The sequence below is a fragment of the Gavialis gangeticus genome, unplaced genomic scaffold, assembly GCF_001723915.1.
Source record: "Gavialis gangeticus isolate Ggan-Ray unplaced genomic scaffold, GavGan_comp1, whole genome shotgun sequence".
Classification (NCBI taxonomy): domain Eukaryota; kingdom Metazoa; phylum Chordata; order Crocodylia; family Gavialidae; genus Gavialis; species Gavialis gangeticus.
In genome coordinates, this window is record NW_017728994.1 from 76,740,807 (window position 1) to 76,755,691 (window position 14,885).

General features: G+C 41.5%; 1 protein-coding gene across 1 annotated transcript in view; it reads left to right on the forward strand.

Annotated features, from left to right (window-relative positions):
* Positions 1-14,885, forward strand: part of JAKMIP3 (Janus kinase and microtubule interacting protein 3) — a 114,199-nt gene that overhangs the window by 57,524 nt on the left and 41,790 nt on the right. Inside the window, exons 8-11 of the mRNA XM_019503013.1 lie at positions 3,392-3,451; positions 5,162-5,290; positions 8,671-8,799; positions 11,863-11,946. Coding sequence (XP_019358558.1) covers positions 3,392-3,451; positions 5,162-5,290; positions 8,671-8,799; positions 11,863-11,946 — 402 coding nt within the window. The remainder of the gene's footprint in view (positions 1-3,391; positions 3,452-5,161; positions 5,291-8,670; positions 8,800-11,862; positions 11,947-14,885) is intronic.

A 14,885-nucleotide genomic window follows, 5' to 3' on the forward strand; every position in this document is an offset into this window, starting at 1 on the left:
CCCCCCTCCCCTCCCCTCCCCCACAGCACAGACCCCAGTGACACAGACCCCAGCCAGCATCTGGTCATGGTCAGGCCACCCCCTTGCTAGTTAATGCCTATGTGTGTGGGCTAATGCCTAGGTGTCTGTGTCTCCCAATTCACTGGAACAAAGGCAGACAGAACAGTGTCCACTTTGGGCTTTTTGGAGCTAATCAGCCAGTCAGCTGGTAATGTCCCTCCATTCTTCCTTTAAAATGCTTTGCAAAAAGCTGTTTAAGAAGAGCTTGAACTAATAAGAGAAAGGCTTTGTTTTCTTGACGGGCTGATGAGCTTTGTGTTCTGATAAGCTCCCTGCTTTGCCTCAGAGTGCTAGCCGGGGGCCAGAGGCTTGGGTCTAGCAACACTCCCCACCCCTTGAGCAGCAAGTGCTGGGGGAGGGGAAAGCCTGGTGAGGACTGCTTCCCCCTCCCCACCAGGCACATCCCAGATGGGGACTGTGCAGGCCAGGGTGGGGGTTTAAACCCTGTCCTAATCATCAGGGATCCAGGTTTTCCATTTCCCATGGAAATACAGAGTAAACCACAGATTTTGCCTTTAAACAGAGGCAAACACAGATTTCTCATTTTACCAGAGAAACCCACAGATTTTGCAGTTTTGTGATGAGCCCTCTGCAGGCTGCCAGAGTTTCATGGCTGCTACCCAGCTGGACAGTGCCTGGGGCTTGGGGCCCTGAGCTGCAACGCACAGCTGCAGGGCTCTGGCAGCAGTGGAACGGGGCTACGGGTGGCTTGTCCGGAGATGGGGGGGCAGGGCTAGCTCCCCACTGTCACGTGCACTCCTGGGGGGCAGGAGGGACCCACACTCCCCAGATCTGTGCACAAGGCAGGGGCTGTGCGCTGCCCACTTCAGGTTCATGCTCCCTGCCCTGCTGCCCTTTCCCAGGGCCTCTGTAGCCTGGCATGTGCATCCTGCAGGGCATGTGCTGCAGGGAACAACGGAGCCATTCAGGAAGCTGCCTGCCGCTGCGAGATCCATGCTGCCTGCACCCCCTGCACACAACTCTACACCACCGCCTCTGCTGCAGCCACGTTCATGCAGGGGGTACATCACCAGGGCAGTGTGGAATCTGCAGCAGGAGGCAGCTCCCTGCATGTCTCCGCTGTTCTTTGCAACACCGGATTGCACACACCAGGCTATGGAGGCCCCAGAGAAGGGCAGCAGAGTGAAAGCCCGCAGCAGGCAGCACGCATCCCCTGCCCTGTGCACATATGTGGACTAGAGTAACCTGCAAAGATTGAATCAATTCAGGCTCGGGCTTTTTGAATGCCTGTCCCTAGCCTGGGTGGAGCAGGAATCAAACAGGGGTGCAAGTGCACCAATGCACCCCGACCTGGGATCTGCCCCGGCTGAAACCATGTGACTGCAGCGCTTGTGGAAGTCTAGCCCTGAATGTTCCATACTAGAGATCACAACCTAGAGCAGGGGTGTTGAAACTTTTTGAATGTGGGGCTGGATCATGAACTTTCTATCACCCAGTGGGCCAGCGAGCCATATTTGTATTTTATCACTCCATGGGCGGTATGTTGGACAAGCCTGAAATAAGGCAAAGCTGGCATAAACTCCCACCTGTGCTCAGGTAGTGACAAACACAGCAAATGAAGTCCTGGACCAGCCATCCCAACAGCTGGGGCCCCACTTCTGCCTACTACGACTACCATTTGAAGGCAGCTCCAGAAGATATTTGACAGCCGTGTTAAAATATGTGACCAAACCGATGTAGCTGATGCTGTTACACAGGCCAAGGGGCTGCCTATGCCACTGCTTCACCGGGCCTTGCCAACACCAGCAACACCACTGCCCAAAGTCTTGACAGTGTTCGGGCAGATGTGGCTGGGGCCCAGCCAACGCATGAGATGGGGGACAGTGGACCTGCGGGAGCAAAGCCGGTTCCCAGCCTGGCAGGGTCTCAGGCTGGTCTGCCCAGGGTGGCTTCTTGTGGGGGAAGGCCTCGGGGGAACACGAGCCGCTCCACTCCTCCACGCTTCCCTGTGGTGAAGTCAAATGGCCCCCGGGAGGGTGCAGGCAGTCGCCACGGCAGGAGAGCAGCACCCGGTCCAGCCGCAGGGAGTGACAATCCCCCGACATGAGCCGGTGCTGCCTGAGGGGGGCCGGAGCGAGGTGGCCGCTGCACTGCAGCCCCTCATTTGCCTGCCCACATGTCCCTGCTCACCATGGTGCCCGGCTTCCCTCGCATGCAGCCCCGGTGGCCTCAGCACTGCGAGTCCAGAGCGCAGGGCCCGGTGGACACTGGCTCCCACCGCCTTGCCCCACAGAGGTTATGCCAGGACCCTGCCTGCTGAGGCCTCCCCGGGGTTGCCCTGCCAACAGCCTGTGCTGGGTGCTGCGCCCCATCCCCGCCAAATGGCCACTGAGCCTGGCGGGTCCTGGGAGGTGGGCGGGACGCCAGGGGCAAGGGGCCGAGCTGGAGATAATTAAAAGCGGGCGCTGTCCTCAGCTCATCCCGTCAGGTGCAGCCAGGGCAGCCCCACACCGTGCAGCCCTCGGGGCAGTGGCGGGACCGGGCTCACATGACATGGGAGCTCACGCGAGCCTGGCCCCGCAGGGGTGAGTAGCTCCCCTCCCCTCCCCTCCTCCACCCACCTGTCCCAAGCAAGGGACCTTGGGCCACAGAAAATGGCTTGGTGTGCCGCATGGCAGCCCACAGGCCATATGTTGGACAAGCATGACCTGGAGCCTATGGAGCCATCTGACCCAAACTGTGGGCATGGGGCTTTAGCAGCAGGCACTTTCCCATTCTGCTGTGGGGAAAAGCAGCAGCAGCAGCAGCTGGGTACTAGTATTCACCCACCCACCCTGCCACCTGCCTCTGACCCAAACTGGGTCATTCTGGCCTATGGCCTTAAAAGGTTGCTGATTGCTGTTCTATAGTAACTGGCTGATTCAACTTGTTCATGGCTCCAAATGCAAGTACAGAAGCTGCACACACCTCCAAGCACTTCCAAGTAAGAATTAGATCTCACTTCTCAGTACCAGGAAGATATCCCATCTCTCAGAAAAAAGCTGTAACAAGGATCTAAATGAATGGTCTGTTGACACATCAGCTGTGCAATTAGCCCCAGAATGTCAGTGTGAAATATTGATTAGTCTGTCCTTAGCTGTCAGGATTCTCATATAAGCAGGCAGTTGATACATTCATATTGTACACTTGTTAGATTTCAAAGAGCCATTGGCACATGACTGATGCTTATTTCTGTTTTTTCTTGCAGGCTTTTACTGATATAAATGTTTATATTTTTGTTAATTTAAAGAATACATACATTTATGCAGTGTATTTAAGTGCTCACACTCTGAAAATAGCTAACAAATAAACTAAATATATTTTTTTCCAGGAACGTGATAAGCTTTTAAGGTACAGGAAACAAAGGAAAAAAATGACAAAAATTCCTAAGGTAAGAGCAAAACGATTTAAAATTCTGATGCACATAACATCTGTTGTGGTGAAGTTAGAGGGAGATAGTGTTCAGTATTATTGAAGGTGAGGATGAAATCCTGGCCCACTGACTTCTGTTGACTTCAGTGGAAACACAATAAGGAACCTAATATTGGGCATATAAAAGCTGACAGCTCATAGATCTCATAGACACCTCATTAGAAGTGACTTTTGAAAAATTGAAACTTAAGTCTGAGTTTACATCAAGCAGTTCAAGAACAATCCTATATAGAGTCTTATGATTATTTAAAAGAATAGTAAGACTTATTTTTAGGTGGAGCACGAAAGAATGCCATAGCACTTCTCCTGTAATATTCATTGGTGATATTTAATCCACATACTTTAGGAGGTAACTGTTTACATCTCATATTATTAATACTTGACTACTTACATTTTAATATGCAAAGCTTAATTACTCCATGTAGTTTGAGTATCCCTCAGGAGTAACAAGATAGTCTGTATAAAGAGTAGGCAGATTTTATGAATAAGAAAAAAATGAATTAACTCATTTCTACAATAGTGTCTAAAACATGTGTAAGTAAATATGTTCCATTGCTAGATTCCATAATTCATTATGGAATCTAGCAATGTGCATAAAATCATTAGTTATAAATAGCAGCAGCATTTAAATTAATGCTCAGTGAGATGGAAGAAGGAAATGTTGCATAGTCTGCACGATGGATAATTAATGGACTTGTGCAATGAGAGGATAAGGTGAAACATCAAGGAGCTGCCCTATGTTTTAAATGATGAAACAGGTCCTTGGTATGGTTACACGTGGTGTAAGTCAGAGCAAACTATAGCCCCTGAGGCTTATGTAAAATCCAGTCCCTTACTACTGTAGCATACTAACCAATTCCCAGATTAATTCTTTGTGTCTATGCATGTTTAAATGGTCTAAATCTATGCTGGAAATGGTTTTAGTATGTGTGAGATATTGAAATAATGTCCAAATGCAAAAGGTACAAATCTAAAAAACTTCAATGAACCACAGATCAATATCATTCTGAAATGCTGATCCTTTTGAAATATTTTTAGTTTTGACTATTTTTAGTTATTTATTTTTTTCACTATAATTAACGTCAATTTTTAAAGGCAAAGTCATTGCAAACTGGAAATCTAGATTTTTTTTCATTTAAAAAATGCTGAAAAGAAACTTTGTTTTTCAAAAATTTTACTTAATATTTTTCTCACAAAGTGTTCAAGTAAAATGTTCTTCAAAATTAACCTTTTCTTAAGAAAAGTTTTGGTTTAATAAGTCAATATTTTGACAGAAATACATCAAATCAGCTTTAATATGAAAACATACAGATGAATAAGGCCACTGGTGATCAGGCTGGGGAAAGTCTTTTAAAGGTAGTTTGCATATTTCTAGGAAATCTGCAATTGCACCTCTGGACTGAAGTGTAGACATAGCCCAAGGTAGCTGATTAAAACAAAGAGGAATGCAACTCTCTGAAAAGTATATCACTGTTTTGGAGAAGTGTGTGAAGTCCAAAATTAATCTTTTGGGGTATAAGCTAATACTGTTTTAAATCTGTTAGAGAAACTATGAGTGCATTTTGCAGACATTTTGAGAGGCCCAACTTTGCTGTGTTGTTATATACATTTGTATATACAAATGTATAAACATTTGTTTAGCTGTACTTACACATTGTCGTTTGGTCAGAAGCCGGTGGTGGAGACATTTTTTGGCTATGATGAAGAAGCTTCCCTTGAGTCTGATGGTTCTTCTATCTCATATCAGACTGACAGAACAGATCAAACTCCTTGCACTCCTGATGATGACTTGGAAGAGGTATTTTTTCCCCATTCATCGTGTAGATGTGTTCAAACTTCAGTTTATGCTGCACTAATTCTGTGCTTTTAATCAGAATTCCTAATCATACTACTAAGCCATTTTACCACTCCTAGTTCATATATCATATGACAGAGACACTGATGTAGCCAAATGATTGTGAGCTTAATCCCACCTTTGGAGGATAATACTTATGGTGGTCTACCACACATGGCAAAGCCAGACACATCTAAATCTTATACCTCAGACCTTGGAATCTGATTATCTTTTAGAGCTAGGAAAGCTGCAAAGGCTATGCATATGTGTATTGTAATTTTAGCTGGGATTTTTCATCTGTGTCTAACAGAAAGAGTCTGTGTTCTCTGAACTGAATTTCCCAATCCTTAGCATTAAGAAGTCAGCCAGGGCAATAGAAAGACTATAAGCACTTTTATTCCTTCTCTGACAGTCAAAAAGCCCAAGGCTGAATCAATTCAATCTTTGCAGGTTAGTTTAAACTGCATAGATTCAACTGAGAGGCAAGTGGACAGACATTACGGAAATGCAGCCACATGCCTGCAGTAGCTCAGGCTAGAAGCTGGGGGCACTAGAACAAGCTTTCCCTTCCCTTTGGCAGTGGCCAGAAGCCTCGAGGGAAGCTGGGAGAGGAGCCTTCCAGGCTTTTTCCACTCTCTGCATGAGCTGTGGGGGTTGGCATGGCCAGGCCCTGGCAGATCCACTGAGCATGATTGGGAAGGGGGGCCCTCCCTGGCCTACAGGGACTCCTCCCTCCCCTCTGCCTCAGAATGCCGGCCTGTGGCTGGTGCCTGGCCATGACCCGTCCCCTCCACTCAAACAGGGGGCAGTGAAAAGCCTAGCAGGGGCTGTTGCACCCCTGGCAGACCCCGGCTGGAGGCTCAGGCAGAGGGAGAAGGCTTAAAGACCCCTCTGCCTCATTTTGTCTGCCCGGCCTCAGGGTTTGGCCACTCCCTTTCTGCCACTCCAATGGTGGGTGGGGGAAAAGCATGGCATGGGTGGCTCCACCCCCAACAGATAGACCCCAGTGCACTCTGGAGCTAGGTTTCCCACCCCCACACCCTTCTCACTGCTCCAGCTGGTGAGCAGAGGAGTGGAGGCCAACCCTACTCTCTGGACCAGACAGCACAGCACAGCCCAGGGCTGCAAAGCATGCTGGGATTTTGGGGGACTGTGAGTTAACTTGAACCTGGAAGGGGTCTGTGATAGAAGTTACATAAACTGGTGTGAATTAAATCAGTTAAGGCTGATGCCACATTCAACCAGGTTTACCTTAAACCAGTTCTGGCCATTTTGAAAGTGGTTATATGCATGGAACTTCTGCTCTGTTACCAGTTTAAACCAGTTTCTGATCACTGAAACTAGTTTATGTGTAACTTCTGTCTCTAGCCCAAGAGGTAATGCAGAAACAGCAGCAGGCTGACACCACTGGTTGAATACCAGCAGTATTGTGAAGTTCATTCCCAGGTAACATTGTCCAAAAAAAGTCAGTGTTTTATTCGGAATCTCATATCAGATCCATCTACAATCACTATTTCTAGGCTCCAGCAAGAACCTTGATAAAAAAGCGTCTCTTCAGTGAACCATGTTTTTAGTAGCATATGATAACTACATTCTGTAAATGATCACGTTGTTGTTGGTAGCAGTGATGATTTAGGAAATGTCTAAGAGGCAAGGATTTTCTATGTTATCATTTACTGGACCAACTGTATAGTTGGGAGAGCTGTTGGAAAAGGTTTTAGGCATCAAGTACCCTTCTACAGATCTCAGGAAGGGCCTGAGGAAGGGCACTTGATGCCCAAAAGATATTACAGAAAATCCTTGCCACTCGTAGAAGATTAACTTATTTACGGGTGAGTGGAAACATTCGCTTTTTTGCCTGCTGAACCAAAATACAAGAAAAAGGGTCAATATGAATCAAGTAAAAATGTTTCTGTTTTTCTCATTGAAATGAAAAAATGAAACATTTCATTTCATTTTGAATTAAATATTTTATTTGACCTAAAACAAAACATTTGTTTTGGCAGCACGTATAAGAAAAGTAACGGAAACGAAAGCGTATATTTAAGCTGACGGTAATACTGGTGCCATTGTCCCTTTTTTATCAAGTAACCTACTGGTTAGAGCATACACACTATGTATGACAGGTTCAACTCCTGTCTCTGCCTTGCAGGGATTTGAAGTTACATCTCCCTCCTCTCAGGAGAGTGCCTGAACACCTGTGCAATAAGATATTCTGGGATGGAGTGGTCTTATTCTCACCTCCTGATACTATTCCACTCTGAAAAAATAATTAAAATTCACCAGAGCAGAGACTGGAATCCAGGAGTCCCTCCCCCCTCCCAGGTCAGTGGCCAAACCACTTGGCTGAAGAGCCATGTTCACTGTTCTTCAGTGGGTATTTACGGTTCCACGCTAAATGGAACAGATACCCTAGAAGGGATTGAAAGTATCCTACCCAAGAATGCACTACAGTCTGGTTGTTACGATGTTCTTTTGAGATGTGGGTGAGATGTGGCATAAAAATCCCTCGGGCAGTTGAGGGACCCAGATCTCGGTTTCTTATGTCTTGGGTGAGTGCTCTAACCATGGAGCTATTGGGTAAAAAGCCATCACCCCCACAACTGTAAATCCAGCACCCAAACTTTTGAGTCAGATGTGCTTAAGGACTACATGAATAGTCCTGAGAGGACTGAAACTGCATTTTCAGGAAATACAGTATTTGCCTGAAAAAAAAATAAATCTCCACACGGTTCTGTTCTTGATATTGATGCACCAATCTAATGTACGGCAGTATGAAAGAAGGATTTTTTAAAAGCAATTAAGTACTGTGACTCCCCACCTCTCCTTGACTTCTGTGGAAGCTATAGGTGTATAGTAGCTCTGAAAATCAGCCACTTATTCACTCCTTTGGTCTTTTTCTCAGGTTGAAAACCTAGTGCTCTGTAAAAAAGATCACATGTTCATTCAAAAATGCTACTGACACAGCCCCAGTGGTGACTGTGTGTAATGCAGTGATTGAGGGATGATTCAGCAGTCAGAGTATTTCATAGATGACATGCTCTGCATTTTTCCAAAAATTCGTGAACTTTTCCTCATAATGGTTTTGATCAGCAGTTCTGTCAAGTAGTGCACACTTGGTAAGGAAAGACTTTTCTCCTGTTTTCACTGAAGTGTTTTTAAGTAATATTTTACTAGGAAAGCAGACTTTTATGACCACAGCTTGCCAACTTGCATTTTAAAAGTGCTGTCTATTACAGGACACCATCTTCCTTTTTCAGAGGAAGCACAGAGATTGCTGTTAGGCTTTCTATACTTTTCATTTTGGAAAAGTCAAATTATAAACCTGTGTGTTATCCTTTCAGGGGATGGCCAAAGAAGAAACAGAACTGAGATTTCGGCAGTTGACAATGGAATATCAAGCTTTGCAACGAGCATATGCTTTGTTGCAAGAACAGGTTGGAGGAACATTGGATGCAGAACGAGAAGTTAAGGTCTAAATGGCTTATATTACATGAAAATAAAGGATTGTAATTGTAATTTTTAAAATTTAAATGCTCTGTTGTTTTCATAACAGGCCAGTGGCTGCTACAAATCAGTGTATCTCCACTGATGCCCTAGAAGATTAAGTCCAGTTTAAGCCAGTAGAAGATCTGGCTGGTATTATTTTGATAGTCCTGTATTTAGAACATACTTTTAGATTTGTAAAGTGCCTTTTACCTGGATAAGTTCTAAAATGCTTTACAGTTTTAATGAAGCAATTCAATTACTTTACCTGTACTTTAGAGTCATGTCACCCATCATTTAAATGCAGCTATCCTTAGGTCAAGACACAGCAATGCTATATAGCAATTTAGGATAAAAGGTAAAGATAATGTTCCAAATACAATCAAAGCTAGAAATCACATTGATAGAATTAAAGACAGTACTGGAATTTGGGCCAGACTGCAGGATAGATTACATATCTAATTGTATGTGAGCAGTAGTTAAAAAAGAGAATGCTTTGCAACATTTTAAAGATTTTTTCCCCTCAGTCCTCCCCCTTTAATCCTTAATTGTACTCATGTATGCAGCTGGAAAAAATTGATAAGCTCCATAGTGGTGTCTCTTTATAATATTGTTGGCTGTGAATTCCTAATGCATCTGCATTGCAATCTTAACTGCTGGGTTGTAATTTATGGTCTCTAAAAGCAGCTGGAATTCCATTCTCTTATATTAAAGTGCTGGATTGCTGAAGAAACCACAGTTATTGAATTTTAATTTTTTTTTTACACTCTGATCAGCTTAAAAGAATGTCAAGTGGAATATTTGATGGAAAATCCTTAAAATTAAGCTTTCTTTCTGTAAAACTTTGTTACGAATAGCCTTAATATGTAATACCCAGAATTTAAATGCCTGAAATTACATGATTTTGCATAATATTTCTGAAAGGCTTATAGTTTGTAAAGAAATGTATTTTCTTAATTGAATTGGAGAATATACTGTTCTGTTGTGCCTGTCTTCCTTGAATATCTCCTTATGAGAACAGTTTCCACTATCAGTTGTATTATATAATGAAACACATGCTTTTTACAATACAAATCTTTTATACATCGTAAAATACTGGGAAAGCAACTTATTTGTACAAAGGACAAAATAATGCATGCTAATGAACTAAAGACTAAATTCTGCCCTAGCATCCACATAATGCAAACCCACTGAAGCTCACTGATGGGGGTACAACTATGCCTAAAATTTAATATTTAAAAGATAAATACATTTCATTTCCATTCAAATAATTTTCATCCCATTTTAGGGGAATTTGGCAATGTGAACAAGAGTTTTGTGAAAGATATAACAAGGTTCATATACATATTCCTTATGGCAGTGGGGAACAGCAGTTACTTGCCAAGTGATAAACAAGCCCTTGAATGAAATTAAAAACAAATGGATTGCTCTAAATTGTCTTCCAACTGAATCAATATTGTCACTTTTCTGATCAGGCCATGTAACTAATCTTTGGGTTTGGTTTTTGTTTCTCCCTTGTAGTGAGAAAGTTAAACCAATGATTTAATAACTCCATAGCAGCCTCTACTGATAGATTTCTCTAATGTTCATGGAAATAAAAATTATCCCTTGTTTCCTTGTTAATTACACTTAGAGATTGACATCATCAGACTCTGTTTGAACACTGGACCAGTTCTAGGAATAACCGTGTAAGATTTGCCCGCTATCCACTTTGACATGGTAGAAGTTATGGATGTTAAGAAAATGGTGATGAAACAAGAAATACCACCATCCAAAACCACAATGAGGAAATAACTCATTGTTACTCAAATAAAGAAATAACATTCATGGGTAGTGCAAACAAATAAGATAATTTGGACTGAAAACAACATGATATTATGACAAACTGTCTCTGCAAGTGAGTGGAGAAACCTTTCTAACAGTGGAATTGGGGAAAACAAAATGTGTGAAGTAGTTTATGCTCCTTCCTGCTGTTGCTGCTTTCGACACCACACTCAAAGGTCAATCATAGTCCCTTAGAATGACCTACTGTTTCAAAAAACAGCTTAATAAAACTCGGACTAAATGAGAACTCTTTTTACAAAAGTGCTCTTAATGGGAATTATGTTAAAAACAGAAAATATCTTACCAGCAAAGCCACTTCCAGTCAAGCAGTAAAGTTTCAGTTTGTCCTTGGGCAGTTTTGCTTTGGCTTTGAGAGGAAGTAGGCAGGACACATGGGGAAAAATTCCTTCTAGAGTTCTACCCTGAGCAAACTAGTTACTATTTTAAAATATAACTGAAATTACTTTTAAACTGCTACTTATTCTGTTCAGGACTCCCTGTTTCTCTTGAGAAATGTGATGGCATCACTAACACATTTGAATTTGTGGCTTTCTTTCTAACTGTGTATTGTGGCATCAGTTGAACAGGAAATATTGAACCCTAAACTCCCAGACCTTGGCATTAAAGCCAGAAGATGTGGCACTCTCCAACTAGCATCCATTAGCCTTTACACTGGAAAACTACATGTAGTGAGATGAAAAAAGGGCAAATGGCTCCAAAATTAGGCCACAACTGTAGAAGCTGTTTTTGAAATGTTGTGTCATCATGCATATTGGACTCTCTTAAAGCAATTTGATACAAGTGCATCCCTCAGCCTAATGATATTTATTTCATCCCATTTTTTCTGGGGAGGCGACTTTCCACATTCCTCCATTCGTTTTTTCCCCCAAACATTCTGTCTTGATAAAAGTAGGTAAGGGCACAATTCTCTGATCTCTGAGCAAGGAATGTATCAAATAGTCACATGCATGAAGCAGCTAATTTTTTGCCAAGTGACTAATTAACTGGATGACGTTCTTTCCAATCTTAGTTAAATCTTAAAATTATTCCATCCTCTAATTTTACCTTTTAAAATTACTGAGTAATCCTAAATGTTTAGCTACAAATTAATTCCCTCAAAGTTCATAATATTCATTTAACTATGTGATGTTTCAATATTTGCTGTATCTCCATTAGTATTTTGACTTTTAGAGAAAGTTTGATATATCTTTTCTCACATTCTACAGACGCGTGAGCAGCTCCAAGCAGAAATACACAGATCCCAGGCTCAAATAGAAGACCTAGAGAAGGCACTTGCTGAGCAGGGACAGGTAATGTATTGTGAGAACTAGCTGTGCTACAAATTTTCAGCCAAAGAAAAATACAGCAGTGGGATTTGTTAGACCCCAACTCCATGCAGCGCCCAACAACTAGGGACACAATGATCCAATCGCTCATAGATCCTGCTACTCATTAGCCAGAGCAAGCAGGGAGCAAACACCAGCCCACATTGCTCGCAACAGCTTCATTCAGAATGGAGACAGCTTGTGGCAAGCTCCCTCACTGACACACAGCCTGTGAAACCAGGGGAGCAGCCATGACTATTAGTTCTTTTCACATTTTATACACCTTGGTTCATACTCATTAACATTCACTCCACCTTCATCCCTCCTTTTGTTCCACCAATATCTCCTCCTATCTCAAGATCTGCCTCTGTTTAGTGTTTACTTCATTAGCGTGGGATTGCCTATGCATTTCACTCATTTACATACCTCTCTGATAAGAGCTCATGCTCAAGACTTTGACCCCAGCTTTCTCCGGTCACTTGCTGGTTCTTTCTGGTTTCTTGCTTACTTCTTCTTCATCTCCAAGGTCTTGCTTCTGCTTTATCTCCTGATGATAGCTGGTGGGCTTCATCTTGTTCTTCTTACACCATATATTCTATACACTATCCCATTGTAAGGAAATGGCTTGCCTAAGCATTTACAATGTTACTTTTAATATAACATCCTGCCTTGTGACCAGCAGCTTTTGCTGAGACACAGATAAAAGTGTTTATTCAGCTGCAAATCCAGTGCTCCCCAAGATCCAAATACAGTCACCCTAACAGGTTTAATAATTTTTTCTATAAAAACATTGGAATTCAGTATCATAAAAATCTATATGGACTTTACATATAAAAATCACTTTAATAATACTTCTTAAATATCTGACTTTTTTGCTAATTGCAAAACAAATCTATTAAAACAGCAGTAATACATCCTCATTGCCATATGTCATAAATCACGTAACTGCCCTTACATAATTATGACAATCCCCTTCAAACTATGTACCTCTCTCTGTTTTACGAGAGATTAATATTGTATTATGAGCGTTGGGTTAATACAGGAGTGGAGTAATTCATAACAAAGTAAACAGCAAATATATTCAGTCTAGAGCTGGGAATATTGAAACAAACCCATTTCTGTCATTCACAAAAAGAAAACAGAAAGGGAAATATTTATGCTAAATACTGAATAAGGGTTATGCACATCCAGTCAAAGAACTGTCATGTGAGGGCCAAACCCTCAGCTCTTTTTAATCATTATAGTTCCACCCAAGTTGATGATTTATACTGCCTAGGAATCTGATCCATATGCTCAATCAAACCAAAAAACCTTAAGTTTAAACATTAAATATATATTTAAAAAAGAGAAGTATGTGCACAGGGCAAGAATGATTAACCAACCGTTTTTGGAAGGATTTTAAATATTTTTTTTATTTGAGAATATTACCACCTGCTGCTGGACAGTATATAAACTGAAATACAGGCGAATTTCATTAAAGAAATTATCTATGAATTATTTTTCCAGCTCTACTATTGTCAAATCACATTTTATAACCATGTAAAACCACTTCTCTGACCTGTATTTTCAAAACATTTTAGCATAATATGTTGGACATATTTGCTGTGTCAAAATAGATATCTGCATAGAGTTATAAAGAAAAAATATACTCCAGTGGTTTGAATGAACCATAAACCTCAAAAACGTCTGTCTTCAAATCAATAAAATACGTCCTTGTCTCCAAGATCTTTTTTATAGTTGCAGTGATTGCTGTTTTGTTAAGTGAAGAGATAAAGCAGATGTTAGATTGTAGAAGTAGTTGTTAGACATTTTAATATGAGAAGTGCTCTCATGGTACAGGCTGTATATATTAGCTGGGAAAGAGATGGCAATCAGTGTGTGAAAACCTTTTCTCAGCTTCCTGCCTCCCCCAATCTGATATGCATTTGTCTATGTAATGGAGCTGGTTTCTGAAGGTCTTTTGTGGAACTGTTTGCATAGTTTGCAGTACAAAATATCTGTTAAAATACTATTGTATTTTATCTGCCCAAAGAGCCCTCTTGAAAGCTTAGTTCAAATGATTTATAAGAACCTTGAAGGGTTCAATCAAGCTCCTGTTAAAATTAAACCTAGTCTTGCCTTTTATTATAATAGAACTTTAATATGCAGTCAAAACATTTTTTTAAAGAAATGCTTTATTTCTCTCTGTTTGCTAAAGGTTTCACTTGAATAATGTTCAGGTTTTGATTCACTGGTGAATATCTATCCTGGCAGGATTACCATGCTACATCTAATAATTACTACAGCAGCAAAGAAGCAGAGTTTACAGAACGGGCTGTATTCAGTGCCTTGAAAAGCAAGTGAATTCCCCCTTGCAATATATTGGAAGAGGTGAAACATATTGGTCCTTCTGCCCTTACTGGACTTCTTCAACAGAATGTAACATTATGAAAATTTTATAGGAAAAAAGAATTGTGTTTCTTTTTAACAGACTGAAAATCTATTGTCCAAAACATGGACAATGAATAGAGCTTTGAAACAAGGATGATGATGATATTATTTATTATTAGCCACTTACACAGACAGCATTTTTAAAGTGCTTTACAAACTTTAATTAAATGAGCACTTGATCACTGACTTTCCAACTCAGGCACAAACATCATTAATCTCAGCAAACAAATAATCTCAGATTGCTTTTCTTTTCGTCTCACTTCATATTTACCAAAATAATTCATTAATCTAAAAAAAATTTATCTTTTAGAATCTTGCACAACATGGAAATCAAAGTACTGTTAATTGCTCCTTTCAATTCATTAATAATAGAGATTAGTGGAGATGCCTCACTTCACACTTTTATAGCAGTCATTGTTCATTTTATTGGTCTTGATGGCTTTTAATGTCAAGTTCTTGAGAAATTGGAGTGGTTCTATTCTAAGTATGTATAC